Below are 21,847 nucleotides of genomic sequence, written 5' to 3' on the forward strand. Positions count from 1 at the left end.
GTAATCGAGCTGCCCAGATTAATATTTCTTATGAAATGCTGGTAGGTGAAGGAGTCTATGCTGATACCCACAATCAAATTCAATACCCCCAGGAAGCTTATGGACAGATTAATGGAGCTGGGGTCAGAGCCTGGAAAAAGTTACCCACCTCTGGTCAGAAAACAGAGGAGCTCTCAAAAATTATTCAAGGGCCAGATGAAAAGTACCAGGATTTTGTCTCTCGGCTATTACAGGCTGTTGGCCGAGTAGTGGTGGATGGAGAGGCTGGCATGTTGATAGTTAAACAGTTGGCATATGAAAACGCCAACACTGCCTGCCAAGCTGCACTGCGGCCCTATCAAAGACAGGGGACTCTCTCAGATTATATCCGCATCTGCGCAGATATTGGTCCCTCATATATACAAGGAGTTGCCATTGCGGCTGCATTAAAGGGAACCACCATTGAAGGAATTCTTCAGCAACAATTTAGCACAGGGAAAAGTCAAACATACAAGTGTTACACTTGTGGAGGAACAGGACACATGGCAAAACAGTGTCCTTCTAATAAAGGGGTTAATAAAGGAAATGGCAAAGGTCCCAACCAACCTGGACTATGCCCTAAATGTAAAAAAGGAAAACATTGGGCAAATGAGTGTAAATCTAAGACAGATATCCAGGGAAATTCTTTGCCTCAACACCAGTCGGGAAACTACCAAAAGGGGCCAGCCCAGCCACGGCAAATAACAGGGGCATTGTCTATTTACCCTCCTGTCCTTATGCTGTCTCAAGGTCAGCAGGCTGCACAGCACCCAGCCCGCTCCAGAGAGCAAAATAGATACAAGAGCTATTCCGAGCAACCCCCGGGAGTGCTGGGCTGGACCTTGGATCCATAGGAATAAGACATTCTGTCTGCCCTGGGTGCTGCCCTTGCCTATGAAATAAACAAAATATCATTAGATTTAAAACCTCCCACATAGAGAAGAAATGATGATTTCCTTGCATTTCCGATACAGCTACAGCAAATGCCACCGGATCTGAAATTAAAAATACGTCTGGGATTTCTGTACATGTGTAAAGAGAAAACTGGCTTGGAACTAAGGCGCGCATCGTCCGATTTTGGACATTTAGATAGAGTTTCAAGCTAAAATCTCTTTACAAATATACAAAATAAAACCCAAGACTGATTATTTCCTAAGAAAGATGGCAAAATTTAACCCAAAGGAAAAAAGATGCTGGCTAGATTCTAGCAGCAGGATTGGCATTTCCATGATAAAGAACAGTTTTTAAATACTAATTAAGAATATTAAAAAGTTAATTTCAAGGCCGAAAAGGAAATTCAGTAAAATTATCTCTGTTACAAAAATTTGCTAAAGAATATGCCTTAAAATAATAAATTGAATTTAAATCTCAAGAATTATTAAAATATATTAATTATAAAAATCTAAGTAGCCCAGGTAAAAGACGGCTACGCCCTTTAATTAAGGCTGGCTTCCCAAAGCAATTTCTAATAGAGGAAGGGCTCTATTAGAAACAGAGCAGGTAGGCCAAAAATTTCCTGCCAGTGACAACTTTTAAAGAGAGGCTTGCTTCCCAGTTTCCCATCCTTGGTAGAAAGAATGTAACTAATTTGCATTTTAATGGTTACCTGTTTTCAGTGACTGGCACCCCAAGGCTTAGGAGTTTACTAAATTAAATTAAATATTATGAAATAACAAAATGCTAAAATATTAATCTAAATGTCCCTCATGAAAAATCTAGAGGACAGAATTAAATCTATTGATTATGTCATGTATTTTTGAAGTTTATTCTTAAAATTGTTACTGATTAAGAAATACTAAATATTTAACTTGCCAGCTAAGAGTATAAAGTTCTGGTTACATAAATTGGGAGAAATCATATAATTATAATAAAATTTCAACATTTATCTAATTGAAAAACGAGGATAAATTCTATAATCCCAACCAAAATTTTTAAATACAAAGATCAGTTTTAATTTAATTGATATCTCTTAATAATTATAAAAGGTATATAATCTTTAAATTATAAATACACATATATATTTAATAGTTTTTTAAGTTAGATTTCAAAAATATAATCAAGGAATGACTTTGGGACATTTCATGGGCCCTGAAATGTTTTCAAAAGTTTATTCTCTTTTCTTGAAGGATTTTTTAATAAAGCTAATTTAATATTCTTGAAATCACATAGAAAGATTTATCAGATAAATATTAATAAATATATATTTTAAGTTTTTGCCTCTAAGAAAGGGCAAAACACGTTATCTTATTTAATATTTCTTAAAATACAGCAGTAGAATTTTAAGATATAATTTAAAATAACAAAAGCTCATTAATAATTTTTAATATTTTACAACAGCATATTAACATTTATTCCAAACAAGCTTACAAACTAATTGTTTGGCAGGAATTTAATAAGAACATAAAAGGATTTTATCCCTTCCACTGTGTGGAAGGCCGCCTGGGAAGGCACTTAAGCATTCTATATTGACCTCTCTTGCCCTTTTTGCCAAGGGGGTCCCTCTTCCAATTGCCTACAACTGTTACCTAAGCTCTCTGTTCATACTGAAGTTGAAGCCTCATGGTGGCTGGTACCATGGATCTGTCTCTTGCCCAATGGCATAAGCTGGGCCCTCTCTAGAGAAGAAATCTGGGTTCCCCATGATCAATGCCGGGGCCCCGCCAGCAGGCGAGGGGATCCAAAGGCAGTTACTGGGCATGGAGGCCACAGGGGCATACGCTACCAAGGAGACAAAACTAAACCTCACATCACCCTGCTTGGCCCCGGAGGATGGCTGGTTAGTCAACGACGGGTAAGACCCCTCTGGGAGGGGCGACCTAAGACAGGCACAGTCGCAGGGGGCCTCAGTGGAGAACTTGGGGGTCAACAGAGGTGGGGCAAAGATCCTCACCCCCCCAACTATGCAGGGGCTTGAACACTCGCCCCTTCTGAGGGAGGTCTCCTGCCCCCATGGCTGCTGCGCTTCCCATGCCCAGCTCAGATCGGGACCAGATAACAGAAAGAGACTTAAACCAGCCGAAATCGGTACCCAGATAACAGAGACTTGGCTAACAGCAACTACCCTATATATAAATCTAGCTTAACACCAGGAATGCTCAGGGCCTTCTCAAGGATGCAAAATAATCCTTTCCATTAATATTTACAGTATAAATTAAGATTGTTATTAAAGTATTAAATTTAACAGTAAAATAATAGTCAAGTTTTCAGATTAATTAAAACTAGCTCAAGAAGTATTAACCAAAATTTTCATTTCATGGACAAATTGCTTAACATACTATAAACCTAAAGCAGTCATATTTTTATACAAAAATTAACATTTAAAGTTATCTAGACTGCATTATATAATTTCCAAAAACCTCCTAATATTAAAAAATAAAAAAGGGGGGATAGTGGAATAATAACCTGTTAAGTAAATGATAACCTGTTAAGTAAATGCCTTAATTGCTTTAATATTTTTACTTGAAAATTAATTTTTTCATTTATAATGCTAATAGGAAGGCACCCATGAAAATATACATGGTGTCAAAATAAGCCAAAGGAAAATCGTTTGGACAAAAATTAAAAGAATCCCAAGTCTAAATAATAGATATGATTGCTTTATTAACCTTTGGTCGAGAATATGTTTGTATATTTTCAGAAAACAACTCCAAGACCATGTGGATTCCTGCAACAGAGAGGAATTATCAGGACTGCTCCAGCCACAGAATAGCAGTGGCCCCATGAGACAACGAGAAGAGAAGCAGTCCAGAAATAAAGATGGTGAAGACACCTTATCATGCTAGCAGTCAGCAGCTGTGCATCGCTGCAGGTTGCCCAGGACCAAACCAGAGAGGGTCGGACCTGCATTGCCACCATTTGTCCACCATCCAGAACTGAAATATTACTGCTGACATGTACTCATAAGAAACTGTTGGACACTGAAACATGAACTTTGCCTAAAAAACAAAGAAGGGGGATCTGTTGGGGGCCAGATGTAAGCTGGCAAGGTCCTTGCACCTGCAGGGGCTAGCAAGGCTGGGACCCTTACCCACACAGTTTTCCCAGACTTGTTTGGATGGCGATTATCAGTAGAATGGGAGTAACATTTGTAGAATAAGAAGAGCCTTTCATAGCTTGCCAAGAAGTCTATAACTATTTACTGAGATATGCTGTACTGAGAACTTGTCCTTCTGCTGTATCTCTCCCTCAGAGATTAAGAGGAACAAAGAATACATTCCTCTTGACAGACCTCCGATTCAGTGTGTTGTGTATAAATAGGATTGTATAGCTAATAAACTCGCTTCAGTTCATCAAGAGAACTGGGGTCCTCCCGACCCCGCTTTCCTGTCTTTCTTTCTTTTCTCAATTCCCACCTCCCTGCCTCAGCCCGGCTCAACCCTGTCAGGCTGGCCCTGACAGGGGCGGGCAAAGGCCGCCTTTGCCCGCCCCCCCAGACGGTGATTACCATCAGCCGGGCAGCAGGCCAGGCGGCACCCGGGCACCCCAGCACCTGACATGCAAAGGTCGGGGATGAAATGACTTTTCCCAACCACATCTGCAAATATCCTGGGGAAGGCATCACTGAAGAGTTCACAACCCTTTTACTTGGCAAGGAAAAAAAAAGTTGGCAATGGAAACAATCCCTTACATCAAAGTTAAGGTCCCTCTGGGTAAAAAAGAATATTTCCAATGTAAAGGAGGGAGCAGGCAAAAATAATAGGTTTTCATGACTTCCACTGAAGATTGAGCATATGACAGAGTCAAAATGAACATACAAATTAAAACAGACAGTGGACATTCAAATGACCTGAATCAACTGTCACTGTTTGTCCCAATAGCAGCAATGCTTATGTGATAATATAGTTTAACAAACATACAAAACAAGTCACATGATAAGAGAGGTTCAGCTTCTAAAGTAAATTGAATATGTTCTTTTAAAATTCTAATGTCCTTCCCTCTGACTATAATTCTTAATTTTTCAATCAGAAAATTACCCCAGGTGATCCAGTAACATGTAGAACTCCAGTAACCGAACTTATTTAAAAAAACAAACATCCCAACCATTTTTAAAATATTTAAATTGATATTTTAGGGTTAAAATTATAGAAGATATTTAGATCCAAATATATTTTCTGAATAGAAAATATTTCAGTTTTTTATTTAAAAAAATAAACATAAAAAATATATAAGTGATACATTTTCCCAAGGAACTCTGAATTAGTACCTTTCCCTTTAACTTTCTTCAAATTAAGAGAATCTATGGAGTTCCCTATACTGCACACATTTTAATAGAAGAAGACTTTCTAAGAGCATCAAATACATGTTTTCTTATTTACAAACATATTCTCTCTCTCTCTCTCTCTCTCTCTCTCTTTCTCCTATCTAATAAAAGAGGAACATGGTAATTAGCTGTAACTTCGCTACCCTTCCCATTGGCTAATCAGCGAGATATGCAAATTAACTTCCAACCAAGATGGCGGCCGGCAGCCAGGCAGCTGACGCGAACATGGAGGCTTGCTTGCTCCAGTGACGGAGGAAGCCAGGTTCCCTGCCTGCTGCTGCTGGCCTCTCAGCTGCAACTCTAAGAAATATTGTTACAAATATAGAAGCTAAACCAAACCCCAGAAACCTGCTTTCAGTCAGCCGGGATCTCAGAGCTGGAGTCGCAACAAAGTTTCAAATACAGAAGGTAAACAAAGCCCAGAAATCTGCTTTCAGCAGCCGAGGTCTCAGAGCTGGAGCCGAGCCTCAGAGCTAAAGACGGTTCTCAGCTCCAGTGACAGCCATAGAAGGTAAATAAAATCCCAGAATAAAAAAGAAAAAAGAAATAAAAGAGAGGTTGGGTGCTTCAGTCACCCGCCCACCTGAAAATGGCCCTCAGCCCTTCACCCAGACTGGCCAGGCACCCCAGTGGGGACCCCCAACCTGAAGGGGGTGTGACTAGCTGCAAACAGCCATCATCCCCTCATCCCGGCTGGCCAGGCACCCAAGCGGGACCCCCACCCTGACCCGGGACACCCTTCAGGGCAAACCAGCCGGGCCCCACCCATGCACCAGGCCTCTATCCTATATAGTAAAAGGGTAATATGCCTCCCAGCACTGGGATCAGTGGAGCTGTGAGGCCTCCTGGCCTGGGATCAGCAGAGCCACAAGGCCTCCTGAACCCGGGATCAGCGAAGCAGCGAGGCCTCCCAGCACTGGGATCAGTGGAGCCGAGAGGCCTCCCAGCACCGGGATCAGCAGAGCCGCAAGGCCTCCTGGCATCGGGATCAGCAGAGCTGTGAGGCCTCACTGCCCCTGTGTCAAGTGGAGCCGCAAGGCCTCCCAGCACCGGGATCAGCAGAGCCGCAAGGCCTCCTGGCATCGGGATCAGCAGAGCTGTGAGGCCTCACTGCCCCTGTGTCAAGTGGAGCCGCAAGGCCTCCCAGCACCGGGATCAGCGGAGCCGCGAGGCCTCCCGGCCTGTGATCAGTGGAGCCACAAGGCCTCCTGAACCCAGGATCAGCAGAACCATGGGGCCTCCCAGCACTGGGATCAGTGGAGCCGCAAGGCCTCCTGGCCCCTGGAGCAGCGTGACGGGGGGCAGCGCCCAAACCCCCTGATCGCCTTGCAGCTCTGTGTGTGACAGAGGGCGGGGTCACAACCTCCCTATCCGCCCTGCTCTTTCATGACAGGGGAAGGCGCCCCAACCCCCTGATCGGCCCTACCCTGAGTGTGACTGAGGGTGGCATCGCAACCTCCTGATCCGCCCTGCTCTGTGCATGACAGGGGGTGGCACCCCAACTCCCCAATCGGCCCTGCTCTGAGCCCGACCAGGGGCTGTGGGGCAGGCACCTAGGGATTGGGCCTGCCCTCTGCCACCCGGGAGCGGGCCTAAGCCAGCAGGTCGTTATCTCCGAAGGGGTCCCAGACTGTGAGAGGACACAGGCCGGGCTGAGGGATACCCTCCCCCTGCCAGTGCACAAATTTTTGTGCACCAGGCCGGGCCTCTAGTGTGTGTGTGTGTGTGTGTGTGTGTGTGTGTATATATATATCTTTAAAATATATTCTTACTGATTCAGAGAGGAAGGGAGAGGAGAGTGATAGAAACATTAATGATGAGAGAGAATCATTGATCGGCTGCCTCCTACACGCCCTGTACTGGGGATCAAGCCCACAACCCGGGCATGTGGCCTGACCTGAAATCAAACTGTGACTTCCTGGTTCATAGGTCAATGCTAAACCACTGAGTCACACCCACCAGGCTCAATTCTTATTTATAAATTCATTCCAAGGACATATACAGCTTGAAAAGCTTTGGAAGCATTTTTTAAAAAAACTAGCTTTTAAGAAATAAGAAAATAGTTATAGAGGAAAGTTTAAATTAAAAGAAAAAAATTGTTTTAATTTATTCAAGAGTGGGAACATCCTCCATGAAAATGTGTACCTTAACTGTGGATGGCTGGGTGGCCTTATCACACCTTAAGAATTCAAATGCTTTTTACAATGACAAGAAAGAGAGTTTCATCTCATTTCTCTCCCAGGGTAGATGTCTGTCAACAGAAGGTGGACATCAATAAAAGGAGGGGCTTACACAATCAATCCAGAAAGTCAGCAATCTATGAATAATCCAGAACCCAGTATTTATCTCCTCTGCCACACACTCTCCCTCCCAGCGAGTGAGCAAGATAATTACTCTCAAGTCAAACTAAATGCCCCCCCAGTCACAGTGGCCCAATGCTGACATACAAAGCATACAAATAATTCTCACTCTCGCATAAAAGTGACAACTTTCTTGGAAGAAAAGCAGATACTGTAAATTTCTCAAAGTCTTCCTGAAACATTTTTTAAAGTAATTTTTACTTCTTTAGAAAAAATGCATACATGGCAAACCATCTGTAATAAAAGGCCCATTCTATAAAATTTTACCTGGTCCTACTCATATCTGCAATCATAATCATATTTACAGACAAATATATCTATACTAATAAAAGAGTAATATGCTAATTAGACTGGGAGACCTTCCAGATGTTCTTCTGGACAAAGCCATGGTGGCGGGGCCGAGGTAGAGGCAGTTAGAAGCCAAGAGGGGAGGGCAGTTGTGGGTGATCAGGCTGGTGGGGGACGGGGCCATTGGGGGTAAGCTGACCAGCTGGGGGGCCAGTTGGGGGCAAGCAGGCCACCAGTGGGGGTCAGTTGGAGGTGATCAGGGCAGCAGGGGGGCAGTTTGGAGTGAGCAGGCCAGCAGGGGGACAGTTGGGGATGAGCAGGCCAGTGGGGAGGAAAGGCCAGCAGGGGGAGCAGGCCAGCAGGGGGGGCAGTTTGGGGTGATCAGGCTGGTGGGGGGGCATTTGGGGGCAAGCAGGCCGGCAGCAGGGGGGGGGGAGTTGGGGGCAAGCAGGCTGGCAGGCAGAGTGGTTAGAGGCAATCAGGCAGGCAGGCAGGCAGGTGAGCGGTTAGGAGCCAGCAGTCCCAGATTACGAGAGGGATGTCCGACTGCTGGTTTAGGCCCGATTCCTGTAAACTGGCAGGACATTTTTCGAGGGGTCCCAAATTGGAGAGGGTGCAGGCCAGGCTGAGGGATACACCCTCCCCTGTGCATGAATTTCATGCACCGGGCCACTAGTTCTAAAATAAGTTAGAAAATGTTCCTTCTCTATTTATTTTTTAATTTTTAAACATTGAATGTTATTTTTTCCTTAAATGTTTGAAAGGCTTTACCAGTGAAGTTTATCTGTGCCAGAAGTTTTCTTTGTGGGAAGATTTTAAATAACAAATTTAATTTATAGTTATAGGTCTATCCATATTTTATATTTATTCTTGTGATAGTTTCAATAAGTTGTATTTTTATAGGAAGTTATTTTATCTAAATTTTCAAATTTATTTACAAATTTATGTTCATATTATCCTCTTAAAATCTTTCTAATGTCTTAAAACTTATAATAACCTTTCTTTATTTTGTTCTTGACATTGGTTATTTTTTATCTCTTTCTTATTTATTTATATTTTTAATTGAATATATTTTGTAGGGAGTGGCTATAGGGTTAAGCCTTGGACTGACCTGTTGGCAAAGCCACAAACAAGTCCCAGCTTAGGGGGCACAGCCTTCTTAGCATAATTAGGCTTGACCTTATGATGCTCCCTAAATCTTATCTGGGTAGCTAATGGGCTGTGGGAGATGCAGCAAGTGCTGCCAAAACAAGTGAAACTCACAAGAACATTATAACTATGGTGACCACTACCTTGTTTACCTCTGGCTATAAAATAAAGGCGCAGCTTGCCATCTGGATCTCTCTCTCTCTCTCTCTCTCTCTCTCTCTCTCTCTCTCTCTCTCTCTGTGGCCTCAGCCAGGCACAGGAAGATCCACCTAGACCAGTGATGGCGAACCTTTTGAGCTTGGCATGTCAGCATTTTGAAAAACCCTAACTTAACTCTGGTGCCGTGTCACATATAGAAGTTTTTTGATATTTGCAACCATAGTAAAACAAAGATTTATATTTTTCATATTTATTTTATATATTTAAATGCCATTTAACAAAAATCAACCAAAAAATGAGTTCGTGTGTCACCTCTGACACGCGTGTCATAGGTTTGCCGTCACTGACCTAGACCCAGCTTATTCTCTCTGTCTTTTCTACATCCTTTGCTGCCTGCCCCCCCCCCACCCCCTCAGGCTCACCAAACCCTTGGCTGTGCTGGCATGGCACAATATTTGATATATAAGATTGTGTAAGTTTAAGGTGTTCAACATGTTAATTTGCTACATTTAATAATTATAATATGATTCCATTGTAGTGATAATTAGCACTTCCATTATGTTACATAATTAATCTTTCTTTGTAGTTATTGGCATATTGAGTTCTAGTCTCTTAGCAAGCTTGATGTTTATAATACAGTATTGTTTTCTATATTCACTGTACTGTACCTTAGATCTCCAGGGCTTATTTGCTACTCATTGCAAGTTTATACCCTTAAACAATATCTGTCTTATTCCCCCACTCCTCATCTCATGGTAACCACCATTTTACTCCCTGTTTTTGTAAGTTTGGCTTTTTTAGATTCAATATATAAGTGATGTCATACAGTACCTGTCTCTCTCTATCTGACTTATCTCACACTATACGTTCAAGGTCCATACATGTTGTTACAAATGGCAGGATGCTTTTCTTTTCCATAGTTGGATAATATTGCATTATAAATATATGGATTAAGAAAATGTAGCATTGTGCATATGTGTATGTTTGACACACACATATTACCATATTACATCTTTTTTGTCTATTCACTCCTTGATTGGTACTTAGGTTGTCTTTTTTTATTGAATTTATTGGGGTAACATTGGTTAATAAATTATACAAGTTTCTGGTATACAGTTCTATAATACATCATCTATCTATTTTGTTGTGCGTTCACCACCCCAAGTCAAGTTTCCCTTCCATCACCATTTATCCCCCCCGTACCCTCTTCTACCTCCCCCCATCCCCATTTAGGCTGTTTTCATGTCATTACTATTGTGAATAATGCTTCAGTAAACATGGGAATGTATATATCTCTCTTTCTTCACTAATCTCATTGGGTTTTCTCAATTTTATTAGTCTTTTCAAAGAACCAACTTTCAGCTTTGTTGTTCCTTTCTATTGTTCATTTATTTTCTACTTCATTTTCTGCTGTATAGTATATCTCTCTATATTTTCTTTGAGTTCTATTTGCTGTTATTTTTTAACTTTTTGAAATCGATACTAAGTTTATTGATTTTCAGCCTTTTTTGATATATAATATACATTTTTATCTATGCATGGCTTTAGTGACAGTGTACAAGTTTTGATACATCAAATCAAACTCAATTCAAAAGATTTTTAAATTTCTAATTTGATTTCTTTTGTTTATTTGAAATTTTTCCAAACATTTAGGAATCATCATCTTTTTATTATCAATGTTGATCTTAATTGCTCTGTAATTTCAATCCTCTGTTATTTTCAATTTTATATATTTTTATTTGTTCTTGAAAAGAATATGTACTCTGCAGTTGTTGAGCATAGTGCTCTACAGATGTCAACTAGATCAAATTTGTCAACTATGTTGATCAAATCATCCATATCCATATTTTGCCTAGTTATACTATCAGATACTAAGAGAGGTATGTTAAGATCGTTCACTGTGAATAAAGACTTGTTATTTTCCTGATACTTTATATATTTTGAGACCATGCTGTTGACTGAATATCAACTTAGGATTATTTTGTTTTTCTTGTTAATAGAACCTTTTCATCATTACAAGGTATCTCTAGTAATAATCTCTGCTTTAAAGCCCAAGATCTCTGATATTAATGTAGCCATATCAACTATTTTTTTTTCATTATTGTTTGCATGGTACGTCTTTCTCATTATTTTATTTTCAACATTCTGTGTATTTTGTAGGCAGGTAATTGTTAGTTAACTTTTTTTTCATTTTTTTAATCTAGTAGGATACTCTGTCTTTTCTTGGAGCATTTACTCCATTCACATTCAATGTAATTGCTAATATTTTACTACTTACTGACTATATGCTCAAATGCTCTATGTTATTTTTTTTAAAATCCTTTCTTGACTTCTTTTGGGCTGATTATTTTTCTGTTGTTACATTTTCCCTCTCTATTATCATTCTTTTATGCTTACACAAGAGACTGCATTATTCATATTTGACTTATGAAAATCATATAAAATTGGCATTTTTCTTTCTTCCCAGGAAATACTTCTCTTTTCATTCTCTTAATAGTGTCCTTCACAGAGCATTTATTTTAATGAAGTCCATCTTACAAATTTTTTCTTTCACATTCATGCTTTTGGTGTTGTATCTAAAAAGTCAACACCATGTCTTTGTCACATCTACTGCGAGGATGAAGACCAGTCTCAGCAATCAAACTGTCAACATTCCAGAAAATGTTGACATCACTCTGAAGGGATTCACAGTTATGTGAAGGGCCCCAGGGGAACCCTGCAGAGGACTTCCATCACGTCATCAATGTAGAATTCACTCTTCTTGGAGAGAAAAAGAAGAGACTTCTGGTTGACAAATGGTGCAAATAGGAAGGAACTGACCACCATTCACACTATCTACAGTCATATACAGAACATGATCAAGGGTGTTTCACTGAACTTCCCTTACAAGATGAGGTCTGTTTACACTCACTTCCCCATCAATGTCGTTACTCAGGAGAATGATTGTCTTGTTGAGATCAGAAATATCTTGGGCTAAAAATACATTCACAGGGTTCAGATGAGGTCAGGCATTGCATGTTCAGTATCTCAAGCCCAGAAAGTTGAGTTATTTCTTGAAGGAAATGACTTGAACTTGTATCAAATTCAGCTGCTTTGATTCAGCAGCCACAACAATTAAAAACAAGGATATCAGAAAAATTTTGGATAGTATTTATGCTTCTGAAAAAGGAACAGTTCAGCAGGTTGATGATTAAGATCTAAGTTTCCAGCTACAGAAGCAGCAAGGTGCTGGATAATTCCTCAGACTTATTTATGAGATTTTAAAGATGAAATAAACGCCATATACTGATTTTGGGGAGAAAAAGTCACCACCAAACCCAATGTTACCCTCCAATTTTCTCCTATATTATCCATTAGGAGTTCATAGTTTTGCATTTTACATCTAGGTCTATGATCCATTTTCAGTTGATTTTTGCGAAAGGTGCAAGATCTGTGTCTAGATTTGTTGTTGTTTTTTAATTTTGCACGTGGATGTATAGTTGTTCACCATTTGTTGAAGATTATCCTTTCTCCATTGAATTGTCAAAGATAAGATAAATGGTGGTAATGATTTTCACAACAATTTATTTAATACCACTGAACTGTATATGGTTAAGATATTAATTGTTATATGTATATATGTTATGTGTATTTTTCCACAATAAATAATGAAAAATAAAACAAATAAACTAACTAAAGATAAGTCGACTGTATTTATGTGGACAGCTTTCTCTGCTGTTCCATTGATTTATTTATTCTTTCAACAACACCACATTGTCTTGATTATTGTAATTTTCTTAGTAAGTCCTTAAGTTGGGTAGTATCAGCCCTCCAATTTTGTTCTCCTTCAACATTGTGTTGCATATTCTAAGTCTTTTTCCTTTCTATATAAAATTTAGAATAATTTTGTCCACATTCACAAAATAACTTATTGGTATTTTGATTGGGATCACATTAATCTACAGATCAAGTTGTGAAGAATGGATATCTTGAAAGTATTGAATTTTTCTAGTTCAGGTACATGGAATATTTCTCCTTTCATTTAGATCTTCTTTCATTTCTTTCATCACAGTGTTGTAGTTTTTCTCATATTGATTTTCAAATATTTTTTAGATTTATATCTAATTTTTTTTACTTTTTTGGTGCTAATGTAAATGACATTGTGTTTTTTATTTCAAATTTCAGTTATTTGTTGCTGGTGTATAAGAAAGCAATTCACTTTTGTATGTTAACATGATACCCTCCAATATTATGATAATTGCTTATTAGTTACAGAAATGTCTTCATTGACTCATTGCAAATTTTTTGAGAGAGAGAGAGAGAGAAAGGAATGGAGAGGGAGAAAGAGAGAGAAACATAGAAATGAGAGTAAAACATTGATCAGCTACCTCCTGCACTCCCCACCCCAGCCCCACCAAGGATCAAGCCCGAAACCTTGGCATGTACCATGATTGGAAATCAAACCAGCAACCTTTTGGTGCATAGGACAATGCCTAGCCAACTGAGCCACACGAGCCAGGGCTCATTGGGATTTTTATAAAAGACAATCATGTTATCTGGGAACAAAAACAGGTTTTAAAAGATTTTTTCCTATTTTTATTTTCTTTTATTATTCTCACATTAGCCACAACTTCCAATATGATGTTGCATTGGAGCAATGAGGGGTATCTTTGCCTTGTTCCTGATCTTAGAAGAAAAGTATTTAGTTTCTCACCAATAAGTATGATGTTTACTGTAAGTTTGTTGTAAATGTTCTTTACCAAGTTTAAGAAGTACCCCTCTATTCCTAGTTAGACAAAGATTTTTGTCATGATTGGTGTTGGATTTTGTCAAATGCTCATTCTTTTGATACAATCATATGATTTTTCTTCTTTAGCCCATTTATATAATTTAATAATGGCCTGCTGTACCTGGAATGAATCCCATTCAGTCATGTTGTATAATTCTATTTATTCATTGTTGGACTTGATTTGCTAATATTTTTTTGAGGATTTTTACATCTGTGTTCATGAGACATATTGGTCTATAATTTTTCTTTCTTGTGATGTATCTGTCTAGTTCTGGTATTCAGGCAGTGCTAGCTCCATAGAATGTGTTAGAAAGTGTTTCCTGGAAGGGGTGGTAGAGAATTAGTATTTCTTCCTCAAATACCTGGTAGAATTCACCAGTGATCAATTGGGCCTGGTGCTTTCTGTTTTGAACGGTTAATTATTGATTCAATTTTTAAAATAGATATTGGTCTACCGGTATTCAGATTTTCTATTTCTCCTTGTGTTAGTTTTGGCACATTTAAAGAATTGATTCATTTTATATAGGTTATCAAATATGTGGGCATAGAGCTGTTCATAATATTTAGTACTCTTTTTTATATTTTTTATTGATTTCAGAGAGGAAGGGAGAGGGAGAGAAAGATAGAAACATCAATGATGAGAGAGAATCATGGATCGGCTGCCTCCTGAACACCCCACTGGGGATCAAGCCCACCTGGGCATGTGCCCTGACCAGGAATTTAACTGTGACCTCCTGGTTTACTATAGGTCAATGCTCAACCACTGAGCCACGTCGGCCAGGCCAATATTTGTTATCCTTTTAGTGCCTATGAAACCAGTAGTGATGGCCCTTCTTTCATTTCTGATATTAGTAATTTGTCTCTTTTCTCGTTTTTCTTAGTCAGCCTGCCAGAAGCTTATTGATTTTATTGATCTTTTCAAAGAATCAGCTTTTAGTTTCTTTGATTTTCTTTATTGATTTCCTGTTTGTAATTTCATTCATTTCTGTTTTATTTTTTTCTCATTTCTTGTTACTTTTAATTTGTTTTATTTTCCTAGTTTCTTAAAGTGGAAGCTTAGATTACTGATTTCAGATCCTTGTAGTTTTCTAATATATGTATTCAGTACTATAAGTTGTTCTCTAAGCACTATTTCTGCTGCATCTCACAAATTTTGATAAGTTGTATTTTCACTTCATTTAGTTAAAAATATTTAAAATTTTTAATCTTGAGATGTTTTAGTTGACCCATTTGTTATTTAGAAGTGTATTGTTTAATTTCCAAGTTTGGGAGCTTTTCATCTATCCTTTTGCAACTAATTTCTAGGGTTTTATTTTTCATTTATTTTTTTTAAAATATGTTTTTATTGATTTTAGAGTGAGAGGAAGGGAGAAGGAGAGAGGGAGAGAAAGGGAGAGAAAGGGAGAGAAACATCAATGCGAGAGTGAAACATTGATGGGTTGCTTCCTACACATCCCTCCTCCCACCCCTGCCCCCCCGCCCCCCCCCCCCCCCGCCCATCCCCACAGTAGATGGAGCCTGCAACCCAGAAGGTACCCTGTCTGGGAATGGAACCTGCCACCTTTTGGTTCATTGAACAATGCTCAACCAAATGAGCCATACCAGCCAGGGCTAATTTCTAGTCTAATTCCACTGGGTCCTGAGAGCTTACTTGATATGATTTCTATTCTTTTATCTTTGTTAAGGTGTGTTTTTATGGCCCAGAAAGTGTTGTATCTTGGTAAATGTTCCATGTGAGCTTGAGAAGAATGTATATTCTGCTATTGTTGCATGAAGCATTCAATAAATGTCGATCCAGATATTGATGGTGCTGCATTGTTTAATTATGGCCTTATTAATTTTCTGTCTGCTGAATCTGTCAATTACTGATTGAGGGGTTTGAAGTCTCCAACGATAATAGTGATTCCTCTAGCTGTCCTTGAAGTTCTGTCCGTTTTTGCCTTACATATTTTGATGTTCTGTTGTTAGACAAATATACATTAGGGATTGTTGTGCCTTCTTAGGAAATTGACCACTTTATTATCATGTAATATTCCTCATTATTGCTGATAATTTTCTTTGCTCTGAATTCAGCTTTGCCTGAAATTAATATAGTTGCTTAGCTTTCATTTGATTGGTGTTAAAGTGCTAAATCTTTCTCCATCCCTTTGCTTTTAACCAGTTTGCCTTTATATTTAAAGTGAGTTTTTGTCGACAACATATAGTTCGGTCTTATTTTTTTATCCACTCTGACAGTCTCTGTCTTTTAATTGGTATGTTTAGGCCATTGACAGTTAAAGTGATTATTGATATAGTTTGATCTACCATTTCCTAACAGTATTGCCTAAGGGTATTTGTTGTCCTTGTTTCCTTTCTTTTTTTCTCTCTCTCTCCCTCCCTCCCTCCCTCCCTCCCTCCCTCCCTCCCTCCCTCCCTCCCTTCCTCCCTCCCTTCCTTCCTTCCTTCCTTCCTTCCTTCCTTCCTTCCTTCTTTCCTTCCTTTCTCTCCCCCACCCCGGTTTTATTTGAGCATTTTATATGGTTATATTTTCTCTCCTCTCTTAGTATATAAATTATACTTCTTTTTAACTTTTCTTTGGTTGCCTTAGAGTTTGTAGTGAACCAATTTACAACTACCCTAAGTCCACTTTAAATAACACTGTTACACTAAATGAAATCTCTCATAAACTTAAGAAACAAAGTCATAGTAGAGAGAATGGAACTTCCTCCAATACACAGTCAACACCCCCCCCACACACCCATTTGAGTCTGTAGATGGTAGAAGATAAGGAATTAACCTCAAATATTCCAAAGAGTGTAACTGAGTTTCCCATAGTCTTTCATGGTTGAGAAGATAGAGACCTGTCAGCATCACATCTTGAGAAACTGGGAAAAATTAGAAGTGAACAAATTAGATATGGATTACTAAAACTACAATTCAGACTTGACCCAGTCCAATCTCTGATTGGATTGATTTGATCAGCCCCTCACCCTAGCTGATTAGAAGAGGAAGCTATGCACTTATGATTTGCCTACTTTAGTGGGAAAAAGATATATATATATATATATTCATACATAAAAGTATAAATTTTATGAATATATAATTTGAGATCCTATTATAAAACATCTTTATTCATATTTGAAGTATGTCCATATATGTGCATATCCTATCTAATAAAGAGGTAATATGCAAATTGACCATCACTCCAACACAAGATGGCCGCCTCCCTGTGGACACAAGATGGCCAGCAGGGGAGGGCAGATGGGAGGGACCAAGCCTGCAGGGGAGGACAGTTGGGGGAACCCAGGCCTGCAGTGGAGGGCAGTTGGGGGGACCCAAGCCTGTAGGGAAGGGAAGTTGGGGGGGGGACCCAGGCCTGTAGGGGAAGGCAGTTAGGAGCAACCAGGCTGGCAAGGGAGGGAAGTTAGGAGTGACTGGGCCAGCAGGGGAGGGCAGTTGGGGGTGACCAGGCCTACAGGGGAGGACAGTTAGGGGTGACCAGGCCAGTGGGGGAGGGCAGTTGGGGGTGACCAGGCCTACAGGAGAGGATAGTTAGGGGTGACCAGGCCAGTGGGGGAGGGCAGTTGGGAGTGACCAGGTCTGCAGGGGAGAGAAGTTAGGGGCAACCAAGCTGGCAAGGGAGGGAAGTTAGGGGTGACTGGGCCAGCAAGAGAGGGCAGTTGGGGGCGACCAGGCCTACAGGGGAAGACAGTTGGGGGCAACTAGGCCGGCAGGGGAGGGCAGTTAGGGGTGACCAGGTCAGCAGGGGAGGGCAGTTAGGGGCAGTCAGGCCAGCAGGGGAGCAGTTAGGCATCAATCAGGCTGGCAGGGAGTGGTTAGGGGGTGATCAGGCTTGCAGGCAGAAGTAGTTAGGGGCAATCAGGCAGGCAGGCAGGCAAGCGGTTGGGAGCCAGCAGTCCTAGATTGTGAGAGGGATGTCCAACTGCCCGTTTAGGCCCAGGGATCGGGCCTAAACGGGCTGTTGGGCATCCCTCTAGGCGTCCCAGATTGGAGAGGGTACAGGCTGGGCTGAGGGACACACCCCCCAACCCCATGCACGAATTTTGTGCACCGGGCCTCTAGGTATGTATAATTTTTACTCAGAAGAAAATTATGTAAAACTAGTGTTTTTTTAGGCTTTATGGACTAAACAATTTAGGATAGCATCTATTTTCTTATCTAATTTAATATTATTAGGAGACAGGTGAAACTGTCTTCTAATAGAAGACCAAATATTTTTTTCTCTATTTTCCATTTGGTCCAGGGCACTAAAATTTAGAAGACCAATTATAAATTCTTAAGAAATTTAAATATAGATTTTTTTTTATTTAATAAAAGCTAGTTAGGAAAAATCATCTGATGTTAAACTCAGATTGATCAATCACAATTTTTTCTCTGAATTTACCTGAGGACTTATTTAAACTTCAGTTTTATGAATAAAAAATAATTTTACTTTTATACTTATATATTGCATAGAAAGTAAGCATAGTTTCATATTATTTTTCTAGTTATCATGTAAGCTGTTTTACTCTAAGATAACTAAAAGAAATTAAAATATCTTCTAATTTAAAAATAATTGAGGTTTAGTCACTTGCCTTATTTTATAAAAATTCAATACTTAGCAACTATGTTAACATGATAGAGTGAGAAGTAGTGAATTGGTATATACAGAATATTAAAAAGTAATATTTTTTATAGGCAGAGCTTCTAGATGCTGCAGCTGGCATTCATGTACGGTTCAGATTTGGTGGTGTAAGTATGGATGAATTCTTATTTGTAGTTTTTTTAAAATATATTTTTATTGATTTCAGAGAGGAAGGAAGAGGGAGAGAGAGTTAGAAACATCAATGATGAGAGAGAACCACTGATCAGTTGCCTCCTGCACACCCCCCACTGGGGGTCGAGCCCTCAACCCAGGCATGCGCTCCTGACCGGAATCGAACCTGGGACCCCTCAGTCCACAGGCCGATGCTCCATCCACTGAGACAAACTGGCCAGGGCCTTACTTGTAGTTTCAGAGCACATTTATATTTAATTTTAAAGATGTAATTGTTTAAATGTAAACCATTTTGTTATTAGATTACGACGGTCCTTTGTACTTTTCCATCTACAGGCTAAATTTCCACCTGACATATACTATAAAATTTTTACTGAAAGACACATTGAAGATCTGTGTGCTAATAGCCCTAGAGATTACACAAAACTTTCAGCAAAATATGCATCTCATATTAGAAGTGATAATCTTCAGAAACAGGATTGTAGAGGCTGGTATCGTCGTATAGAGAACAATGGCTGGAGGCTTGTTTCTGATAGAGTAAGAAAAAAGAAATATTAATAATTTTGAATGTTTAATATTTATAAACCAATTTATCTTTTTTAAAATTAATTTTAAATTACATTTAAATAGTAAATCCTAGTAATTTAGTTGATAAAAATTGCTTAGTTAACTACTCTGGGGTTACTAATGATACTTCAAGGTATAAAAATATATCTCTTTTTTTCTTACATTTATTTCTACTTTTAGTAGTTTTGATTGAAGCCACCTTTAGGTACTCCCTGGTACTCAGCAGTTTACCATTTTGATATCAAAGCAAATGTGAGGATATTGACTCTGTATTATACATGGACTAGAAATGGGGGTTATTGAGAACAATATAACATTTTCTCTTACAGAGCTTATAATAGCAGAGACTGGTGGAAAATCATTTGAATTTTCATGGTTAGGAAACTTAACACGTATTCATATTAATTGACCACAGTGATTTTAAATATACATAGATCCTAATGCTATATGTGATTCAGGAACTTTTCTGTAGACAGCCATGTTTAATCTCTTTTGTGGAAATAATTCCTACTTAAGGATATTTGTAAGGTTACATTTTATAGGTTAACACGATCTGGTTCTGTAGCTCTAGATGTCTGTTTATATTGCTTCAAATATCTTCATCAAATCTTCAGTCCTCAGATGATAGAATGTGGTATGTTGAATATACTAAATATGAAAAGTGAAAATGATCAGGGTATGCATTTATTCAACAAACTTGATGGCATACCAACCGTGTGTCAGGCATTGTACCAAATGCTAAGGATATAATAGTATAAGAATAGTTGCTCTCCTCAAGCAGTTTCCCTTTTAGTTTGGGAGACATTTAGTAAACAGGATATTTCAATATAATGCAATAAATATGTGCTTTAATAGTGGCAAATATAGAATGTTGTGAGGAAGAGCAAACTCTCCTCATTATTTAACGTGTGTGTGGTGGACGAAGGGGGAAGAATCAGAAGTAGGAAAATAGACTACCAGTTAGGATACAGTGTCATACAAGAGAAACCACATACTCTTAGGACATAATGGTGAGACTTCTGTGTTCTTGGAACCTGCCTATACTCCTTAAAGAGTAGGGTCTTCAAAAGCCACCAGCACTAAGAATAGGTCAGGTCTGTTCTTGTGAGAAACTAAAACACTTTAGAATATGTCTATTCATTCAACAAGTACTTATTAAGTACCGCAGTACACTAGCACCTGGTCAGTCTTTCTGTGGCATGTGCCTCTAGCAGTGGTTCTCAACCTTCCTAATGCTGCGACCCTTTAATACAGTTCCTCATGTTGTGGTGACCCCCAATTTCATTGTTACAAATTGAACATAATTAAAGCATAGTGGTTAATCACAAAAACAATATGTAATTATATATGTGTTTTCCGATGGTCTTAGGCAACCCCTGTGAAAGGGTCGCGACCCACAGGTTGAGAACTGCTGCTCCCTGTGCTATTCACCCATCACTAAATTAGAAATACCTTTCAAGGGTTTATCTTACCCTCTATTTCTACCTTGGCATATTCGTATTGAGCACTCAGAAGTTATTGTGTACAGTCAGATAACCTCACAATCAGTATTTCAACATTTTGTATATTCTTGTTTTATTTCTCGATAGTTTTGGTTGTCTACTGAACATGCAATTGGAGACAAAAAGGAAATCAAATTTCATTTCTCTAAACTGAAAAGAAGACAAGATATAGAAAAAAAGAGAAAAATTAGAAAAATAGAATGGATGAGGCAAATGTAAGTTGATGAAAGACTTACTAAAAAGTATATAGTATTTTAAGGTTTTATTTTTTTGCTATTATTACTAAAATAACTATGTTATATATTTATTTTTCAATATGATAGAAAGCTTTATTTCCGTGGAATTATACCACTGGGTTTCCAAAGTCCCATTTCCCTACAGAGGAAGTGTAGCTGGGATTTCTTTCCCTTTTTTTTTTTTAAATGTTTTTTATTGATTTTTTTAGAGAGAAGGGAGAGGAAGAGAGAGATAAGAGACATCAATAGACTATCTCCTGCACATTCCCCATGGGGATCGAGCCTGAAACCTGGGCTTGTGCCCCTACTGAAATCAAACTGGCGACCTCTTGGTGCATGGGATGATGCTCTACCAATTGAGCCACACCAGCTGGGTTGGGGTTTCAATAGAGCTAGAAGCAAAACCAGTGTCTAGAGTTTCCTTTCCACGTTGGAGCCAGTCCAATCCAGCATCAGGCTAGCTGCAGTCCATTAATGTGGGTTGGGTAGAGTGTCATTCATGCACCAGGCCTCTAGTTTAAAGTAGTAAAGGGATGCCCTGGCCAGTGTGGCTCTGTTGGTTGGAACATCATCCCTTACCCTGAAAAGTTCCCAGTCAGGACCCATACCTGGGTTGTGGGTTTGGTCCCAGTGTGGGAGGCAGCCGATTGATGTTTTTCTTTCTCTTCATTCCTCTCTAGAAAGTCAAATAAAAATAATAATAATTAAAAGGAAGAAGTATCTAATCTTAAGTGTCTGGACATATGAGAAATTAAAACATGGAGAAACTCATAAAAAATCCATT

At 39.2% G+C, this 21,847-nt stretch overlaps 1 protein-coding gene and 1 pseudogene across 2 annotated transcripts in view; both read left to right on the forward strand.

Annotated features, from left to right (window-relative positions):
- LOC308524388 (protein MFI) overlaps positions 1-21,847 on the forward strand; it is a 91,367-nt gene that overhangs the window by 50,797 nt on the left and 18,723 nt on the right. The window contains exons 3-5 of the mRNA XM_081098783.1: positions 18,680-18,733; positions 19,095-19,295; positions 20,915-21,042. Coding sequence (XP_080954909.1) covers positions 18,680-18,733; positions 19,095-19,295; positions 20,915-21,042 — 383 coding nt within the window. The remainder of the gene's footprint in view (positions 1-18,679; positions 18,734-19,094; positions 19,296-20,914; positions 21,043-21,847) is intronic.
- LOC308525607 (large ribosomal subunit protein uL6-like) lies at positions 11,853-12,397 on the forward strand (annotated as a pseudogene). The gene has a single exon. The product of its transcript is annotated as a large ribosomal subunit protein uL6-like (transcript).

Source organism: Myotis nattereri (genome assembly GCF_964212035.1).
Source record: "Myotis nattereri genome assembly, chromosome: 9".
NCBI classification, from domain to species: Eukaryota; Metazoa; Chordata; class Mammalia; order Chiroptera; family Vespertilionidae; genus Myotis; species Myotis nattereri.